Source organism: Hesperophylax consimilis, chromosome 3 (genome assembly GCF_061612785.1).
Source record: "Hesperophylax consimilis isolate HC1 chromosome 3, BYU_Hcon_1.0, whole genome shotgun sequence".
NCBI classification, from domain to species: domain Eukaryota; kingdom Metazoa; phylum Arthropoda; class Insecta; order Trichoptera; family Limnephilidae; genus Hesperophylax; species Hesperophylax consimilis.
Window position 1 is genome coordinate 31,488,291 of NC_142838.1, and position 21,339 is coordinate 31,509,629.

At 33.3% G+C, this 21,339-nt stretch overlaps 2 protein-coding genes across 4 annotated transcripts in view; one reads left to right on the top strand and one right to left on the bottom strand.

Moving 5' to 3' along the window:
• Window positions 1–188: 188 nt before the first annotated feature.
• Window positions 189–10,122, top strand: LOC149425272 (uncharacterized). Its single transcript, XM_089650271.1, has 3 exons — window positions 189–587; window positions 1,778–3,254; window positions 5,463–10,122. The coding sequence occupies exons 2-3, from the start codon at window positions 1,782–1,784 to the stop codon at window positions 5,715–5,717; spliced, it is 1,728 nt and encodes a 575-aa protein (XP_089506397.1). The 5' UTR covers window positions 189–587; window positions 1,778–1,781; the 3' UTR covers window positions 5,718–10,122.
• Window positions 10,123–12,415: 2,293 nt separating this feature from the next.
• LOC149425273 (sphingomyelin phosphodiesterase) overlaps window positions 12,416–21,339 on the bottom strand; it is a 65,116-nt gene continuing 56,192 nt past the window's right edge. Inside the window, exons 6-14 of one of the 3 annotated variants that reach the window (XR_016305333.1) lie at window positions 19,387–19,547; window positions 19,109–19,281; window positions 18,764–18,958; window positions 17,301–17,554; window positions 17,051–17,160; window positions 16,280–16,464; window positions 15,935–16,120; window positions 13,599–14,584; window positions 12,416–12,803 (exon numbers count right to left, since the gene is read on the bottom strand). Coding sequence is in view for 2 of the 3 variants with exons in the window: in XM_089650283.1 (XP_089506409.1) it covers window positions 12,734–12,803; window positions 15,935–16,120; window positions 16,280–16,464; window positions 17,051–17,160; window positions 17,301–17,554; window positions 18,764–18,958; window positions 19,109–19,281; window positions 19,387–19,547 (1,334 nt within the window). In the remaining variant the exon portion in view is untranslated. Of the gene's footprint in view, window positions 14,585–15,934; window positions 16,121–16,279; window positions 16,465–17,050; window positions 17,161–17,300; window positions 17,555–18,763; window positions 18,959–19,108; window positions 19,282–19,386; window positions 19,548–21,339 lie in introns of all 3 variants that reach the window. The other 2 variants (XM_089650283.1, XM_089650278.1) reach the window with 2 other exon arrangements.

The following is a 21,339-nucleotide window of genomic DNA, read 5'->3' on the forward strand; positions in this document are numbered from 1 at the left end:
AAAAATAAGATTTTTCAATGGAACCTAAGTTAAACTGCTGTGATTGGCTATATGAACGGAACATTGTTCCTGGCTCCTAGATTCTAGCGAATGTGACAATGTCTTATTTACAAAACGGCTTTAATTTGGTTTTTCGGGATTAAGTTCTTCGAAGAAATAATGAGCAAATACATTAGCGATCCGAAAATTATACCTGCAAAAGGTTGAAGTCAATGAGAATTTAACAATATCCCCTATTGTCTTTTTACGTATTTCTTTAAAATACTTTCATTATTTTACCTGTTTTAAAATTTGTCTTTGGAATGTGTTTTGACTGTTTTGAAAGTCTGGGAATGCTACGGGAGTTAATGACGGAAAATAACGGTTCAAGTCGAGCAGTTTCTTTTTGTTTGTACCGAATTATGTTATTGTGTTTGTTTTACTCGAACGGATATGTTGGTTAGCTCCTAATGCTGGACTATTGAATTAATTTAGCAAAAAAGTTTCAATCTTTGTCAAACTTCTAGTGATCGTGTTGTGTTCTCCACAATTCTCCATGGCTAAGTGAAAGTAAAAAGCTGCTTCAAAATAACAAGAAACAAACGGAGGTGTGTGTTTATTTTGTTGTGATTTTTTTATTATTTATACCTAGACTTACATATTCCTTCAACTGATAATGACCCAAACCAAATGGACCACTTTGTTAAAGCAGTACACTATCTAAAAGTGTTATAAATTGTACATATTTTGACATTTGCACTAATTCACCAGTGAAATATTAATCTCGACATTTACTTGAAATAAAATCAATGATCCTTTATACGTAACTATTAAGGTGAATAAATTGTTAATGAGGCAGTTGGACCCATTTATCATTGACTTTGTAGTAATATTGCATTTCGCATTGAAGGGTATTTTCTTTAGTCATTGTCATTTCGTAAATTGGTGTTCTAGTTTTAAAATATAAGCTAATAAAAAAAAATACTATTGTCATTTATACAACAAACACACGCAACATAATAATGTCAACCAATGCAATAGCATTGATTGCAATTGAATAGACATTGCATTTCTATAACACTGTTTTGTATTATCTCACCTCAAGTGAGCTTTAAACACAGAAACCCAGGACAAATGTACCGTTGTTGCTGTTGCTTATAGCTGACGTACTTCCCACTGTCACAGAGTGCTATTCAAGCGCAGGGCCTGGTGGGCAGTAAAATGCACAAGACAGGGGTTGATAAAAGAGTGACTCCTCTTAGCGCCCAGTGCACAATTGTTCGGAGTGTTCACTCACACAACGTTAAAACATACCCAGTTTATTCACATTCGGTAATTGATTAATTTCACCCAAGCAGACTCAACCACCTTTGTTATGTCTTATTTATTTTTTATTTTTTTTATTTATTTATTTAACACTCAGAGGGCTTTTACATGGTTGGTAGTATAATTTTAATTTGACAGATACTTTGAAACATAAAAAATAATAATAAAATTACATTTGATAAAAGCTATGCAACAAGTCATACAAACACAAGAAACAAAAACAGAAAATACAGCTATTTGTAGGTTTACATGATGTGTTTAGTAGTATTGTTGAAATAAATGTTTTAAATGATCCACAAAACTTGCCAAGTTGGTATTGAATATGTCAACATCACCCAAGTAATGATTTCCCATGGTGTGAAGTCAATGTAAAACCTTTTACTTCTCCAATATACATGCTTAGGGACACCTTGTTTACTAAAATCTTGTTAGAATGCAGGCAGTTTATTTAATCACATTTATAATTTTCCAGGGACATGATGAATTCTCCCGAAAGCAGTATGATGATATCCTCGGACTCCCACCATGTCTCCATCTGTAAAGATATCCAAACAGACGACAGTGGCTATGTCACTGTCACCCCAAGTTCGGCAGAATCACTCTTGTCAGAGAGCTCTGGGAACTCTTCGCAGCGCAGGCCTTTGTACAGATCCCAGCATGACTCCCTTCACTCGCTGTTCACGCCGGAGGAGACCCTCCATCCGCCTCGCAGAATGTCTCGCCCTTACCACTCTAAGCCCAAATATCTAATGAGAGACTCCTACCCAGATGACTCTACCTTGGACAAACATTGCTCTCTCGATTCCAACATTGCGGATGCCAAAGAGTTTCATTGTAGAACTTTGCCCATTTTGCATGAGATCAACCATGAATCGCCAGATAGCTTCCTTAAAAGAGATGGAAAATGTTTGAAAAGACAGAATGCAATGTCAGACGATGTGGAATGGCCCGGCGAAGCCACAACCCATCACTTGGTCTCTCCCTGTGATAGCCACTCCTACATCACAGTTCTGCAGAACCTAGACGTGAATGATCAGGAAACATTACGAGTACACGACAAGAGAACTAATTATAGAAATTCAGTCATCACGAGTTCTGCCTCTGATCCTAGTGATTATAGTTTAAGACCTATTTCCCTTTTCGTTCAGCCAGAATGTAGTGGAAGCTCCGGTAAACAAGAAGGTACCCCCTGCGCGTCTTGCCCGATAACTCCGATTAAATATCGATATAGTGATCGAAAAAAAATACGAAGACGTAGTCCCGATGAATCTTATCAAGATAGTCTAACCAGAACTCCTGAAAAGATAGAGGACAATTTCTCACCTATATTCAAATTCGAGAACCACTTTCCTGATCGTAGATCTTCTAAAAAACTGGACTTCAGTCAACAAAAGATCGGAACACCGGAAAAATATCAAATTCTCTATCCTCAATTGAAGCCTGTTACTCCACCCAAAAAGATCAAAACCCCCGAAAAGATCAGAAAAAGTGCTCTTAAAGCCAGCGCATCCAAATGCAGGAAGAGCCTGCAGTTGAAAAGGCAAAACTTCTGTGGTAGGGAAAATATTGACTTTCTTAAGATGTTAGGAGAGAAACAATCCCACTGGCCCGCCATCAAGTCAATCTTGAGCCAGTTATCCTGCGATGATCTTAGCAGTGTGTGCCAGGTGAGCAAGTGCTGGAGGAATGTGTGTCAGGGAGAACCAGCTGCGGAACGTCGCAGGAAGAAGAACGTAGTGCAGAAAGAAAGAATGAAGGAGAACCTGATGATCCCCAGGCCGGCTCTGTGTCCCAAGAGACTGGACAGCTTGCCCTACGGGGTGAACACTGTGAGGAGAGACCTGATGGAGATACAGAACCATTCTAATGTTATGCCGCTTAAGACTCCAGCCAAAGCCAGGAGTCCTCCAGTCAGTCCGGGAAAGAGACGCTTCAACATGTTTATCAAGGTTATACAGCTTTCTGTTTTTTTGTCTTATCTTTATTTGTCGTAATTCAGTATGAAATCAAACTTATTATTTTAATTAATTTTGCTAGTTGCAGTTCAGTAATACATTCCAACAACAAAACAGTATTTATTTATTTATTTATTTATTATAAGAACTTTTTGAACATTTATACATATTTTTGATAATTCATCCGCCATGCTAGGGATGTCCCTGTGTTATGGCGGGTGATATTTACAGATTGGATTTATAAAATAAGTTAATTATAAGTTATAAAGTTATGCAACTTAGATTAAAATATAAGTTAATTAGATTATACAATTAGATTATACAATTAAATAATAAGTAAGTAATAAAACTATACAAATTAAATTAAATTAAAAGTTATTAAATTTAAATTCATTGTAAAATAAGAGACAAATAGATAATCTAAATTGTTAAAACAGATATTTTTAAAAATAAAAATGGGATAATTTAAATTCATCAAAAAATATGAGACATTGAGATAATCAAAATAGTTAAAAGAGATGTATATACAAATTAAGATGGAATAATTTAAGTTCATCGACAAATAAGAGACATTGAGATAATCGAAAAAATTAAAACAGATATTTATAAAAATAGAAATGGAACAATTTAAATTCAACGAAAAATAAAAGACATTGAGATAATTGAAAAAATTAAAACAGGTATATATAAAAATAAAATTGGTATAATTTAAATTCATCGAAAAATAAGAGACATTGAGATAAACAAAATAATTAAAACAGATGTGTATAAAAATAAAAATGAAACAATTTAAATTCATCGAAAGATAAGAAAAATAAGTGACACAATAATCAAAATAGTTAAAACAGATATCACGATTTAAAATAATAATGCATAGGAAATGGTTGAAACAATTGTTATAATTATAGTTCATGCGACAGTTAAGAGAATTATAGAAGGCTTTAGTTATTTGGAGAAGTAGAGTTTTTAAAATTAATAATATAATAATTACCAAGGGATGTAAAAAAATTAATAAATATACCACATTTAAGAGAATTAGCAAAATTAAAATTATTAGGAAAAGTGAAAAAAGTGCAAGAATAAAAACAATCACTAGGATAGACGGAATCAAGTGGTTCGAAATTATGAAATTAATTAGAATAGTTGTATCCAATTTTAGAATAGCATTATTAAGAGAAGTTAAGTGAGGTAATTGATTTAAGTAAGATAATTTTATTTGATGATATGATAGGATTAGGATTATCATGGAAATATAAGGAGTTAATTTAGTTGAAATTATTTTATAATTTAAAACAATTGAATGTATCACATGTATCATACGACATTGAGAAATTAAAAATATTTAAGTAAATTAAGTTTGGTATAATAATTCGATAAATTAGCACAGTGGAAATAAATGGATGAATTGGAATAATTGTAGAATAGAATATAAAATAGAACATAGAATATATATAGAAAAGAATAGTTGAGTGATTTAATATGATCAGATAAAGGGGAATTATGGAGCAAGTTACGATAAATATTTGAAGCAAGTTGATAAGTTTAGTAAGATTATTAATAATTATAGATAGATTTGTGATATGAGCAAAGTTGACTGAGAAAAGAAAATAAATAAAAATTATTGAATTATTACAGATAAGCAGATTAGTTAATGGATTTTTTTTGTTGACTTCCAGTCACATTTTTTTAATGTCCGATTCATACGAGATTCTAAGGATTTTAGAGTCCTCAGACTTACGAACATACACCTGACCATTTTTTGTCCATGTGAATTTATAGTTTTTTATTTTTGCCTGTTGTTTTGTTTGAGCCAGGAGGAATTTTTTTCTTGAAGTTAGGTGGTCGGATATATAGATGGGTGTACTGTGACCCAACTGAGTATGTGGTAGTCCTATGGATGAAGCAGTAATTCGGCCTTTGGTTTTAATGTGTTCTTTTAGTTTAGCCAGGAATAAATCTCGCATTATGGATGGAACAAATATGACTCAGTAAGTAAGTAAGTAAGTAAGTAAGTAAGTGAGTAAGTAAGTAAGTGAGTAATCATGCAAAATACAGTACTCTTGTGGTAATTGATTATCCGCCTACTACTTTACTACCTTACTACTCCTACAATCTGCCATTATTTTTACTAGTTGAAAGCACCAAATCAATTATGTTACTATTATTACTATGTATATTAATAATGTATGTTTTTAATTTCAGGCCGCTTCCGAGGATTCCAACAGTCAGCTGCGCAGCTGTCCTCGCTGCAAGCGGCCAGCGCGGGTGCGGGGACAATGGGCAGTGTGCCCGGGGCGTGGCTGCGGTAACAGCTTCTGCGCCCGCTGCCTCACGGAGCGCCTGCCCAACCACCCCTGCTGCCAGCGCCCCATCGAGGCCCCCAGCCCCTCCAAGCAGGCCCACTCCAAGATCTACATTGGCACCAAACAGAGTCGGAGAAACCTCCGCAGATTGTGATCCACCATTCCATGACATATCATTGCAAATATAATATATCACACTTGTAGGTAACTTCACAGAATTTATTGCTGAAAGTAATAACGTATATTGTTGTGTATTTTTAGCACGCCTTAATTAAGTAAAGAACTCTAGGAACGGTTAATTGTCAACTCTGTTGTTTCCTGAAGCAAAACAAAATATGTAGCATTACTCATAAGCTTAATTCACAAATAGCATCGCATCAGAGTTATTCATAAGTCAGGTGCATCCAAGCATTTACTGTCTGCATAGTGATTACTTTTTAAGGCTTTAATAATATGTAATTGTATGCATTTTCCTGTATGTTTTCCGTTATTGTACAAAAATCTCTGATGCGATTTGATCTCAAAGCAACTGCCATAGCTGTTTAATGTTCAAATTCAGTAATGCTCTATGAAGATATATCTACATGCCCCAACACCTTTTCTGCCCCAGTGCAAGCAACCATATTTAATGTGGTGTTCAAATTGATTTTAAATAATGTGTGTACATGTTTCTAATTTACTGACACCTTGGTGATAATATTTTAGATATAAGTTAGCCCATGGTTATTAGAGCGATAGGGAATGAAGAAGTTGTTTGAATGAGAATGCATGTAAAATAATTAATATAAATGAGACCTGCAATGCCCTTTTATGAAATTCATACCAGTGAATTTGTTTTGTTTAAAACATAAAACATTTTAAAGTTATTTACATTCCTTGAAACCAGTTTTAGATAGTCTATCAGTGTATTTGGAATTTTATCTTATGTAAATGGAATGAAGCGATCCCCATCACACGTTTTTTTGTAAGGGAATGAGAATGTGTTTGTATTATTGTTTTTAAATATGTATGTCCAGTGAAACTAGGTGTTCCGGATGGAATACAAATTGGTAATGATGATTATTACAGCCTCAGGAAATGAGATGTGGTAATGTGGTGTGTTTGGAATACCAAGAGAGTAATGAGAAGAACAGATTTGGAAACATTACTTTAATTAATAAACCTGCTAAAGGTATTGTCATCCTTCTAGAGTTAGTATTTTAGTATCCTCAACTGACAATACTCAACTGAATAACTATTAGTGTACTTAGACTTACTTCTTTGACAGTAATACATAATACTTAATGTTCAAATGTGTTTTTACACACCTTCAATTACAGGGTTATCAAATTAGTAGAGCACTGTTAATAATGCATGCACCAATTTTATTCTATCTGACATTTTTAATTAATTTTTGTAATAATTATTGTTTTATCAATGAATATGCTGTGTATATTATTGTATTTCCTGTTTTAATTTATACTTTTTATTCAATGGATAATGTGTTCCCTGTGTTTATTATTTTATCAATTTATAATTGTCTTATGTATCCAATACAATTCTGTTTTTAATATCTGACTACTTAAATTATATCTCAGTTCGAATATCTCAGTTCCTATGATTGAAATATCAATGTTTAAAAATCACTAACAATAATATCACGCCATGTAATCTTTTTAATGTTATATTATTTTTATTTCATAGTTTCGATAAGAATTTTTTAAAAATATTTTCCAAACAAAATCGCCTCAACATTTCAATATGTATTATTATTTGAGGGTTTTTTATAAATCCAAATGTTATGGTTGCGTGTTTGTCACATATTTCCCTTTTTTGTTCTTAAGAATACTGTAGAGAAACATACGTATCCAATAATGAATCCGATCTATGTACTTTACGAGGCATCACTTTTTTGCAAAATTTTCCAATAAACGCAATTGTCTTATTGGTATCAGATTAAATTACATAATGGTTTTCTGGAAAGTTGTTAGTGGCAAGCAGACTTGGTTAAGCTCTCTACTCATCTGTACGAATGTACTAAGAATTTAGAGTAATTTTATTTAATTATCTTTATTTTACCAAAACATGCATTTTTCCTTTTCTTTTAAATGACTATGTGGAGCAAACCAGCTTGATTCTAAGTCCTTTTTAAAATGAATAAAGCTCTCGAACAATTACAATGTGTGATATTTTATATGTAAATCTAAAATGTGTAGCAATAAAAAATATCCATAGAAATGTTGTGATTGTAGAAACGTTAAGTTTAGCAAATGATTAGCCTTTTGTGATAATTGTTTACCATCATGACTTGCACGATAGTGACCATCACGTTAATCGATAGTTTTAAAAAAAATCTCAAATGAAAATATGTTTAAATCACCTATACTCATTTCAGTGACTTGATAGAAAAATGTGCCAAAATCACTTGAATCTAACAACTACAAATATAATTGAGTTGGAACAGAAAAGCAGTCAGTGGTTCTGAACTCCACACCGAGTTGGTAGTGACCAACACCAACTGACGTGCTAAGCATTTACAATCCACTGAATATTGATAGTTAGTGGGTACATTAATTTTAGTGAGTAATATAATGGTGCCTTATGGAGGTGGTAGTGTTCAATTTGTTCTTATAAAACATATCTTCAAACCTCAGCAAATTGTGATATGAGATCTGACACATTTTGGGATTCTTAGAAGTTTCGAGGTGAACTTGTATTATAAATTGTAATTTTTGTAATTAACTGTATGTTTATTCTAGTTAGTTTGATGTAAAACATCGCATTTTATTGTAGGCTAGTTATTGCATTTAAATAAATGACTGAATGTAGTTATTGAAACACAGATCATTTTTGTAACAACATACATAGTCTAATTAATTGTAAAAAGTTTTTATTTTTACATTTTTATAAATAAAAATAATAAATAAGGTATATGAATCTTAAAACTATGTGGTCTTTATTAACACAACCCTCATAACTCTTAATATACATGTGCGTAGAACACAGGAGAAGGACAATAATAATTATAAATGTACATAATAATAATATCATCATTTCATGAATTCGTAATACATAACATGAGCAGTATTCCTAAGTTTTCTGAAAAGAAAAACATGATTGATTTAATTTTAACTGAAAAGTTTAACCTTTTTAGGAAAACATTCATTTTTTTTATAATGTACAATGGTTACATATTTTTTATAATTCGCTATCGGTTTCGACAGGTAACATGAACTCTGTTTACGGAATTCAGTGTAACTTGCTTAACCCTTAGGAGCCGGAGCCCTGCAATTGCAGTGTTGAAGAGTTATGCCCACACACGTCACGAAGTACTGCAATTGTAGTGTTGAAGAGTTATGCCCACATACGTCACGAAGTACTGCAATTGCAGTGTCGACCTTATTTTGCCTTTGGATATTCTATATATTCTTCTACTGGGTTTAAAAATCAAAATGTCACTTTATCAAGTAAGGTATTGTCTTCATGTTGGCCTTAACAAAAATGTATTTTTGTTTATCGAATATCTTGCCGGCTCCTACGGGTTAAGAATTTCTTACTCGAGTAGTTTTCATGAACAAATTTTGTTTTTTACGGTCCATTGAAGACTGAACTTGAGAAATGTCCCAATTTATCTCTCATATTTATAAGGTTTTCCTACTGAAGAAGATTTTGTCAGTCTCTTGGAAAGCTTCTTCCTCAGACCTCAGCCACATTCTGTCAGACGGTTGGAGTATTTCCGCTTTGCTGATGATGAAAGGTGATGAAATACACTCTCATATTTTGTTATTACAAATAAACAAAATATATAAACCAAAATATTTGCTACATATTATTACAAAAAAAAAATATACTAAAATTTTGAATGCAAACATTAAAACAAAATTAAAATGGCTAATTTTAAGTTTTTTTTAACTAAAATTACTGATAACGAAAAAATATATAAAAACACACTTATTATATTAGACAAATGTATTAAAAACATTATGTATTGTAATGTCTCTTTTTTTGACCATATGAGTTAAGAGAAGTTTGCCAATCTTTTTTGAAAATAGGCCATAGCTTCAGTAACGAAAAACTACATTACACATATATTATGTATTAATATTAATATATAGTTTAAATTGTCCATCTTAGAACTTCTGAAATTTACAAAGAAATAACATCAATAATGAATTTATATGCTGTAAATCACTTTTGCTAACCACGTTTCCTTATTTTGAATCCTCCCTCCAATTCTCCAACAATATCTAATTATTTTTGTACTTGTATAATTTAAAGTTAATTTTAAAATGGAAGTGTCAAAACCGGTAGCGAAGTGTACATTTTAAAATAAAATTCTTCAAAAACAAAATGTTTAGAAATTGTTACACGGTTAATTAATGCTGAAGAAATACAAAAAATAATTGTTAACCCTTGTAGTTGACATCCTACGTGTACCAGTATTAGCATTTAATTTACCCTAATGGCTTTGGAAATTACAATCCATGTTGTAATAGATAATATTTATGCTGAAGACAAAGAATCAGACAAGAGAATAATTTAAGGTCCTCGGAGAGGTCAATGAATGAAATGTAGTTCATTGCCATTTCTATTGTATTGTATTGTTAACGTACATAAATTTAAATTGATTGGTGGATCTGTATAATTCTCAGGTTCAGTAAACGTTGATTTAAAACCAACAAAATTAATAATTTATGTTCAGCAACATTGACACTGAGTTTGTTTAATCTCATTTCATTAAAATCACCATGGACGCAGTTACTTTATATCAAACCCTAGAATATTAATAATACGCCCAATTCTAGTAAAATAATGGCAGTATTTACTTGTATTGGCTGGCAACTGTGGGCGCCAGTGAAGCTTGCTGTATTCCTTCAAGACAATGGCGGCAAATAATTGAATTTATATAGGACTTAGTGGCGGTGGTTGACTTATAATTGTTAATACAAAACCTAATAGCAGCTTTAATACTTTTTGTGTATGAGCAAACAATCGGAAAGTCGTGCGTAGGTTGCCTGATATTTATTTTTTAAATTATTGATTTCTATTAGAGGTGAAGCATATATACTAGAACAAATGTTTGGAACAGATATCAAGATAATTTCGTACTTAGTATTTGTCTTTAAGTATTGCGCGTCTTGCGAGTGTTGTGTCTCGTAAACGCAATACTCACCAGACGTGCAATGAGAAGAAGGTTTCTCTAATCCAAATATGGATCACCCGTAAAGCAAATGCACTGGAGGACATGAAAAAAATGTGGGGAATTATTTTCTTTGAAATTCTCCTACCCATGGATTTTAAATTATTGTGGGGAATAAGTTTTTCCTGATACTCTCTAGCCACCCCCTCCCCCCACGGATTTGAAAAATTATTGTAGGGAATCAATTTTATGTAGAAAATTGGGGAATCGTCGTAGCCAGAAATTTTCCAGCAACCCAGTGAGTGAGATACCCCACACAAAAAAACTTTTTGGCATACCATCACTTCGTTGCTCTAGTTCATTTTTATCCAAAAGACAAAAAAGGAAAACGCATTTGAAATGAAATTAGCTCAATTCTAAGCTAATTAAAATGATTTAAAGTGATAGAAATTATTATTTTTAAGTAAAATTCGTTCCAAATGTCTAAAATTACGCAGAAAACACGTTTTTAATTTCGATGTAGGACAAAGTGTTGCATAAACACCCTCGGAATTTTGTTCAATTTTGGTGGACTAAGGACGGGTTGTTTCGGAGAATCTGAAAAATTCATCAAATTTCAACGTTCATTTTCAAGTTCTGTGAAAGATTTTTTCAAGTTCTGTTTTTATTTAAGTTTTGTCAAGTAACTAGCCTACAATGATATAAAAACAGAACTTGAATAAGTCTTTCACAGAACCCGGAAATGAACGTTGAAATTTGATGAATTGTTCAAATTCTCCGAAACAACCCGTCCTTAGACAAACTGCATCTTGAAAACTCATTAAAAATATTTTTTTTCACTTTTATCATATGAATAAATGCTTTCTGAGAACAACTGCAAACTTAACTCATTTCATCAAAAATGGTGTGTTGGACAAAAACGAACTAGAGCAACGACTTGTTAGTAGGTACAAGTGCAAAATACTAGGGAACAGGTATTTGGAATAAGCATTTATTCTCACTTGTACCAGTTGTTCCAAGTATCAAGACGAGCTAATACGACTCACCTCTAATTTCTATAACTTGTTAACGTAAAATTAACAAACAAAATATTTCACATAAAATTCATTGAAATATATGAATCCAAGCTGCTTAAAGAATGTATGGGAAATGTCGGAAGTTGGGAGGTATTTTAACTATTCTACAGTACTTGCTTATTTACATCATTAAAAAAACACATATGTAATAGGTTGTCAGTGTGGCAACAAGTTTTGCTGTAGAGCAAAATGATCCCAATAATGACAGCGAGAATATATATTCTAAAATAGTAGGTAATTGGAATGGAACAAAAGGAATCGCAAACCTTTTCTGGCATTTCCAATTTGGTTATAATTGAATAAGTCAAAAAGGTTTGTATCAATAGAAATTAATACATCAATGGTGCCTCTTTTAAATACATACTAACTGTCTACTATTTTATTATTATGGAAGGAATTTTATTTTTCTTTATCTATTTTTGCATTTTCACATATCTATTGTACAAAAATATGTATATGGGACGTGTGGGATTGCACTAACCTCCACACATCCTGGAATAAAATTATTATTATTATAAAAAGGCACAAATTCGGTTTTAAACTCTAGAAAGTATGATCACATTGAATAATGTGTTATGTGGATAAGTCTGCAGTATAATGATATGCCTAAAAGACAAAGCATAACAACATCAATGAATTCAGTTTCCATTTAAAAAAAATTTGAAATATAAGCAACTAGTATCCACAATTATTACTATGATTTATTAATAAAATATTATTTTGTTAAAATAAATTTAATGAGATTGATTTAAGATTACTATAATTGTTGAGTTAGTCCATTTATTTGAAGTTTGTCCATATTTAAGAATTACAAGAGATGATGGTTCGCAGTGGTGTTGCGAACAAAGTCCCGGACAAATAAATAATTTCCTAACATAATGCCATCAAAAGTCTCATTCCAAATACATTTATCACAAGAAGTCGCTTCGTTCCTAGTTGGGGCGCAGCGGGCGACCCTGAGCCACCTCGCTGAACTCAGCCGAGACCCATCACGAACTTGGGGATCTGGTACGCAACGTGGGGGATGTGCATCAGCATTGACATTCTGGAAACGTACAACACATATTATGTATTAGGCAGTAATATCTTGTTTGGAATGTAAAGGTGTATGTGAAAGGTGATAACTCCATTATACTCTCTGTAAATGATTCACGTAGCAGAAAACGAAGTTAACAGCGGAGCTCTCAGAGGCAAGATCATACTAGGGTTAGTAAGAAACTTTATCTATTCTATATAAATAAAAATGTTATTTTTTTTTATATCTTAAATCTCAGAAGTTCTTCGCCGATTGCTTTGAAATTTTGACAAAACGTTTAATTCAAATAGGTGACAGGTTAAATTATGATTTTTTTTTATAAACAGCGCCATCTCTCAGATGTAAAAGCAACACGCGCTATTGTTTCTCTATCTGTACAGACAGACTGAGCCATAGCAACGCGTGGCGGAGTACAGCTAGTTTAAAATATAGATTAAAAAAACTGATTCTAACTAATATTACTTTTTAGTTCTTATTACATACCCGACTTCGCTTGACTACCACTATTTTTTTCTTATTGAATTATTGAAAAATATAAAACAAAACAATGTGGCATCTTATCTTAGTTTTTTGACAGTTAAGTGGACATTTTAAATCTGCACAGCTCATCATTGAAATGATGTTACGATGCGGTGAATAAAAATATTCCAGACACCAAAAGATGTGTCAATGTCATGGTACCAGATCTCACCATTCAGAGTTTTTGCCCAGACAATCTGATTTTTCTGCTTTGTATGTATTATTTTAACAAGAATCTGGAAATCGGATTTACATCTACATATTAATTATAAAAAAATCACTCACCACTTTGAAGTGGACACCCCCCACCAATGTGCTCTCCATTCAGCAAGTTATGATAGTCATGTACAGCGGTAGGAATTTTATACAGCGGGTAAATCAGATTACCAATCATTATTTTATTAATGTAGTTTCAACCACCAATCCTCAGAAAAGTATTAATAGATTTACAAAAATCATGTTTTAATTATTAAGTAAGCAATGGTTTATTTCACTTTTTATTGTTGATGTTGCATGAGGTGTACAATTGACATATAAAACATGGTAGTATTACTATTTACAAATTTAAAACTAAACTACATACTAAGTACGAATATAATTATTAAAAAGAGAAAAAAGCGAAGGACGACTATAATTTTAACAACATAAAAACAATATGTAGGTACTGCATTTAAATCCATTTTTTTGCATTATAAAATAATGTCAACTAGCTTCGCTGAGATCTGTTTGTATGTATTACAATAAATTGTTTAATTTCATTGCTAAGCTCATTATTTGTAAAATTTATTTATAGATAATAACATAGAATTAGTAGGTTTTATTGTTTTAACAGTTTTAAAAATGAAAGACTAACATTATATCACAATATTTGGTGCATTATATGTGAAATTTTGTACAAACATTAAATGGAACAATTTTTTATTACAGTACCTTTGTCATTTCTTATCTGTCCATTCTGCAATTACTTACTAAAAAATAAAAATAAATTCTAAAAATTGTGAATTTGGTTGTAAGAATTAAAATAATTATAGATCTAATTGCTATTCATGGTCAACATATAATTTATAGCAGGTAACAAGATATATTCATCGAGTATGTATGTATGTATGTTTGTGTGCTGCACTGATCATATTAAGAAACACTAACAATGGCTCTCGAAACAGTCTCATTACTTTTGATAGAAGGCCGTTTATCACTCATTAGACATTGAAGCTCGAGTCTGTTGAATTATACGTGGTCCATATATTGTCTGCACTGGGGCCTATACCATTCTGTCCAAAGAAAAATTAGTATTATTTATAAGAAAATTCCACCACCATTAAAGAAGTATTGCCGCATGCTCAAAAAAAAACCAAACCACAAAAACTAAATCATTAATTTAATTAATTTGTATAATGTTCCAACAAACTAGAACTTTAAATTAGCAGTATGATAGAGGTAGTTTGAAATGTGTTTCATAATAATTATTATTGGCATGCATTACAAGAAATATTTCAACATTTCAAAATGGTTTTCTAAGCATGCAAACTGATTTCACAACATTATTAAAGGATGCCTAAAATCTATGACAGATAAATGTTGTATTATTATAAAAGAAAGGCAATAAGAGCAAGAATTTCGTGGACAATTTTGTACTCTATAACTAATCTAATAAGAAGTTTAATACATTTCTTAAAATGTTTAATACTGTTGAGAATGCACATAATTGGTTTTTATAAAAGTATGAAATTCTAAAGATCTGATCAAGGAAATGAAAATGCTTATCAAATACATAGTTTACAAATAAGTAAATTCAGCAGGAGAGAATGTGTCGGAGAATTGAAAATAAATGCAGTTTGGAAATCGCTGCCAAGATATTTATTATGTAAACCTAGTAAATTAAAATGTTAAAATTGTCAGTAATAAGTATAGTAAAATAATTTATTCCAGAAGATATTCAGGGGCAGTGCAATGCAACACATCCTATAATTAACAGAAAAACAAAATAACACTACATAAAATAAACACAGAAAAGAAGTGATTTTTTTTAAATTAGAAATAAAGCAAAAGTTGTTTATGGGGGATATTTGACCGTTTCCCATATCTAGAGGGCCATCAGGGGGGGTTCTACCCAGACAGCCATGGCAGTGATGATAGTATTCTTGGATTGGCATAGTCTATGCCATAAGTTTCCCATGCAGTGGCAGAGAAGTGCTCTGAAAGAGTGCACTCGTCCCTCCAGCAACATTTCCATAACTGCAGCAGTTTTACTTAATTTTTTTTCAAATATCGTTACCAAAGTTGTCGTAGAAGTGCTTTTAAAACCAAGTGAAGCATTTTGCACGTTTTGGATATTGGTTAAATATTATATTAGTTAAGCAGCTTGTGGCTTAGAGACGAGTTTACATAACGTAGAATTTTGAGATACGAGGTTTACATAAATATCTTAATAACGATATATTAAAACATTGGCTACTCATCAAGAACCTACAGTAGAAAAGTAGTGCGTTGTACAGTTAGGAATCCCACAAGAAACCGGTAATATTAATAGCATGATAAGTACGCTGCTGATGGTTTTGGGTGAGTATTATAAAGGTTAGGAATTCCACAAGAAGCCGTTTAGGAAATTAGAGATGCCGTACGATACTGTGAAGCCGTTGTAGAGCCAGGCGCCCCAGGACTGGCGCTCGGTGGACTCGATGCGCGCCTCCAGCGTGCCGCACAGCGCGCGCCGGTCGTGGGAGCGGCCTGAGCGCGCATCGCATAGGATGCGCTTGCGACAGTCTAAGTCACATGGCGGGCGCATGTGGCTGTTCTTCCAGTAGTGCCTGAACATTCATTATAATTCAATGTAATATAACAAGTCAAGTTATTTTTGTTATGCGTGATTTTCCACAAGTAAACAAATAAATATATAATAATTACTGACGTATTTTGGGAAATTTCAAGTATGTATAACCCATCACAACATATAAATGAAAGCATACTTGTAATAAAGGTCAAAGAGATCTTCCTTCTCAGTGATCTCCGTGATGAACTGGTCCCAGTCCTGGGGCCGGAGCGAGGGCATCTGGTAAGCCGCCCGCGCCGAGTACAGCTTGTACCAGATAGGGTAGTCGTACAAGTTGGCCTCCTTCAGGTTCATTATCCACGATTCGTGGTCTACCACAAGCTGGAAGGAAAAACAGTATTATTATAATTTTGCAATAGGCACAATCACCGCATTTATATGGGCCAGCTAAATGTGTTGGCATCTTGTCTGATTATTGGTTTATTCAGTAGGTATCTACTTTTTGATGAAATTGAAAAAAATTTAAAAGATGGCTCAACAAACATGAATTTACCTACACATATTAGTTGAGATCCTATCACAATTTGTGTTATTTACAATGATAAAAAATGTAGTAATTATGCATCTCAAATATGCATTATTATTTTTATTTTTTTTTGTTCAGTGTCCATTATTTTATTTTTGTCCAATATCCACTATTGTAAGTAGTCTTTGCTTTTATTGTTAGTGTCAAAATTTAAAAATCAAATCTCGGTAAACTAATTAACAATTATTTCAGCTTTTGGAGTGAATTTAAATAATGAAGAAGTACATTATCTGAGATAAATTTTGTATTTAAAAATGTGTAAATTAGTTTCGTTTGGTGATGACTTGTTGAATCTTCAAATTGCTCCCCCAACTAAATAACAAACCAAGGTTTACTGAAAAAAAATAATAATCGGAATAATCGTGACGAAATGTTACTTACTCTTGTTGTCTCATCGTGGTCACCATCTACGTAGTATATTCTGTAACCGGGATTTAAATCGTAATAAGGTGTGACCGAAGGACCAACGTATGCTATACTTGTTGCTCTTCCTAGAAATAAACAAATTCAGTCAATTAGTTAGAGCTATATTTAAATTCAAAGTACATAGCCATCTCTCTTAAGCTTCAAGTTAAATAATTATATGTAACAGATACCTAGTTAAACATCGGTACATAATTCAATTTCTTACCTAGGTCTTTCGGGTCATAAAACACTTCAAATTCATCATAATGTGTATGTCCAAAGAATTGCGCTGTTATGGTTGCTTCATATCTGTTTATGATTGCATAGTAGTTTCTGCTCCAAACCTTCAGGCAGTCAGAATGTCCGGGAGGAATGTGGCCTATAATGTGAACCTTTTCTGCGTTAAATTCTGCAGACTGAAGTTCGTATATGAGCCATTGAAGTTCAGTTCCGGGGTCAGTGCTGTTCAGCAAAAGCCACCTGAAAAAGAAAGTGTATTATTATTATCCATTACATTCTATGAAATTGTGGGTAAACACAGAAAAACACTAGAAGTGCCTTCCATACATAATTTGAATTGAAACAAATGTTTTATTTGACCCAATAGCCCAGCGCTCCTTCTCACTTACACTAACTAACACAATTTTGTATTGAAAATTTAAGTCTCGATTAGGCAAATATTTGGATCACGAAACATGCCCACAAGGCACTTCTTGTGTTATTCTTTATTCAATGGTAAGAAATTTTTTTGGTAATTTAAATGAAAATTAATATTAACACTAGAAAAAAATCAACTCATAAAAAACTTTGTTTACATCTATTTTAAAACTTAAAAAACAAAAACAAAAAATTGACTGACTGATAATTGAACCTTCCTACACCGGAACTAGAGTCGACAACTTTACCAACCTCGCGAAATACCGATCGGTTATGACCGACATTTATATTATATTTGACGGCCGGCATAGTCCAGTGGTAACGCATTGGACTGCCATTCCGAAGGTCGCGGGTTCGAACCCGGCGTGCGCAAATAAATTTTATTTGATTAATTTGTGTTATTTCACAATTAATTAATTAAAATAATATATAGTATATTTGCGGCACGTTCCAGAGTGGAAGATACTACCAGTATCGCCCTGGTGTAAGACCACCATTCAGAATTGAAACGTTGCTCCAAATGGCTTTAGCCGTGTTTAGTGACTAGATCTGAATAGCCAGGTACTTCCCCACCTTCCTCTTTCCCTTCCCCACTTACCTTCAGCCTCACAACATCCCCCAATTGGGGAAGCCATAGTCTCACTGGCTCCAGACGGGAGCAGTTGGGACTCTTGTGAGGTATTCACTATAAAAAAAATATATATATATATATATCAGCCGATTTCAGAGAAATGCGTAAATGTACGCGGGTGTACGCAATTGCCACCAAAAGTTGATAGAATTCATCGACAACGAGTCTATCTGCCAAGTTTCAGCTCGATAGGATGTTGGGAAGCGGGTTAATTTCCACTTCCAAGATTTGGATTCATTACCGAAAACACACTAAAAGATCTGATGTGATTTGAAGCATCAAAAGGCTTGGTCTTGAGGATGGAAGCTTTTATGTTTTAAGAATTTGTAGTTGGTCTCTTTGAGAATCACCAATTCATTTTGACTATTTCAAACATAAGGATAAGTGCACAAATGAACTACCAATTCTTGTTATTGCAGAAGTTCATGTTGAGGGAAATGAGGCGGAAGCCTGGTCTGACCAGAACGGAGTAGAAGGCGCCCCTCCGAACAGTGTGAGAGACTCCCGCTGGAAGCCAATGCCTCCAATGGCGGTCCAGCTCGTCATACAGCCATGAGATGCTGGACTCCTCTGAGGAGACGTATGGTGGTGGGAAACTGTAATGGAATGAAGAAACATTGATGTATGTATATTCCATTGCGAGGTTTGTCAGGTAAATTTTTGTGGGTTCATATGTATATGTATATGTAGCTTAGCTTTTAAATTTGGTTATATTCATTTTAGGGAAATAATTCGCGCTAAGTTACCTATTGACTGGAGCAGACTCATGGTTTCCGAGAGCGGGGAATATGGGAACACCGGGGAACATATCAGACATCTGTTTTACTGTATCCTGCAGGATTTTCAGATTCTCTTCTTTAGTCTGGTTCCAGACATCATGAGGTGGCAAATCTCCAGTCCATAAGATGTAGTCAATGTCCTAAAAGCGCTCAATAACAATTAATAAAAGTTAAACAAAAAAAATCACTTTCTTAAATTCACCCAGAACTAACATAGAAATTGCATAAATGGTTAATACTCTTACTGTGTGTGTGTCAGCAATGTGCTTCAGCATGTGATCGACTGTTCTCTTGGGAGTATCGCACTTGCGGTAGTCTCCCCACCTGCCCGCCCCTCCTCCAGGTGTTTTAGCCGGGCCGTTGGTCACACGGCAACACAATGGTTCGTCACAGGCTGCGTTAGAACCTAAATGACATTGTAAGAATTTAAAGTACCTACTAATTTTGGTTGTGACTATGTCTGTAACTGTAACGGTTTAATGAAATCAACTTTTGCTTTGAAGAAAAGTTTAATTTTCAAAATGAGAAGTGCTTTTTTGGTGAATTCAGATAAGTGATAAAGTACCTAAGTACCTATAATATAGTATTTTGAACAAAAAAGTATTTTGATTACCTTTTCGAAAAATGAACTCATTTTCATATTATACACGATGTGCGGAAACTCGTTATACAAGTGGGATTTTGGTGAATCTACAAAACTTTTTTTTTTCAATCGGAGCATTTTGAGTTTATTTTTGCTTTTTTCCATTTTTTTCGGCTACTAAAGGGTTATAAAACTATGTGTCGACGCATTTTAAAAGACATTAAACAACTGATATTTACCCTTGAGTGAACGATTATTATCATATTTGACCTAAAAAATTCCAACTTTGAAATAGACTTGAAAACGATCAACAACAAGTTATGTATACCACAAAAACCACTCCAAATGTAATGCAGATTCACGAGTTTCCCGCTTGTACTACAAGTTTCCACAATTTTTATTTAGATGAGCACAAAGCAAAAAAATGGTTCCACTTTTTAGTTCCAATCAGGAACTACCGGAAACTACTGAATCCTGTCCCCGCTTAATAATTTCCAATGGAGTAATAATAGTGGGATTATTTTTACAATGAAGTAAAAATCAGTTGATGGGTGCTTTAGAATGAATAGAAATTTTATTTATGTAAATCTCACCCAAACGTTGTGGCTACTAGTAATCTAAAATTATTTCTAAGACTTTTATTAGAATTTCAAGTAGTGATGCCGCCGGGTCTCATTTTCGGGAACCAGGTACCCGTTTGAGGAACCGGGCGGGTACCCGGGTTTTTAAACATTCAAAAACCCCGCCGATTTCTGTAGTGTGTATTTGAATTTTGACGCCATGTATTGGAGGATGGAACCAACGGGTGAAACCAATCAGCTTTCGAACCGAGACACACCCACACCTCCTTATGACTGTTTCGACGATAAATACAAGACAGCTCGTTTTACCATTGTTTTATTGTATCTACAGTTAAAATAAATATCAAGAGGTCGTAAATAAATAGAACAGCATTCATCAGGTAAACAATTCAAAAAAATTACACGTCTTGAAATTAGAGCCGGTTCTTGTTGTCAGAACCGGGTCTCCTTCGGTGAACCGGGTCCTGTGGGAACCGGGTCGGAACCGGGTACCCGAGTACCCGGCGGTATCACTAATTTCAAGTAAGAATTCCAAATCAATTGAATATTTATTTATTGAATGTTTATAAAAAAATGCTGTTCGACAAACAACAGCAATGATGATTATGCAAAGGTTAGAAGAAATAATCAGGTCAGTGAATAATTTTGGGGTCATCATTGGTTATCAGATAATAAGCATGCCATTTTAATTCAAGTAGAACCATTTTTGTACTTGATTTCAAATAAACTAAATACTACTATAAATTCTTTAAAGAATACTGTAATAAGCTATTGTAATCATCCACAAGCTAGCTAACTATGTATCTAATTAATTATCATGTTAAAATTAAAACTACTAAATTTGCATTTATGAATAAATATTAAGGTGATCAATAGCCTTGTGGTGGTTAGGACACTCGATTGGCAGTTGTAAAAGCCGGGTTCGATACTCACAGCGGGTAATGGACTTACTTCCTTTCCAACACAAGCAATGCATAGTACATACTATATATACTTAGTATACACTTATATACTATGAATCCTATAAATAAATA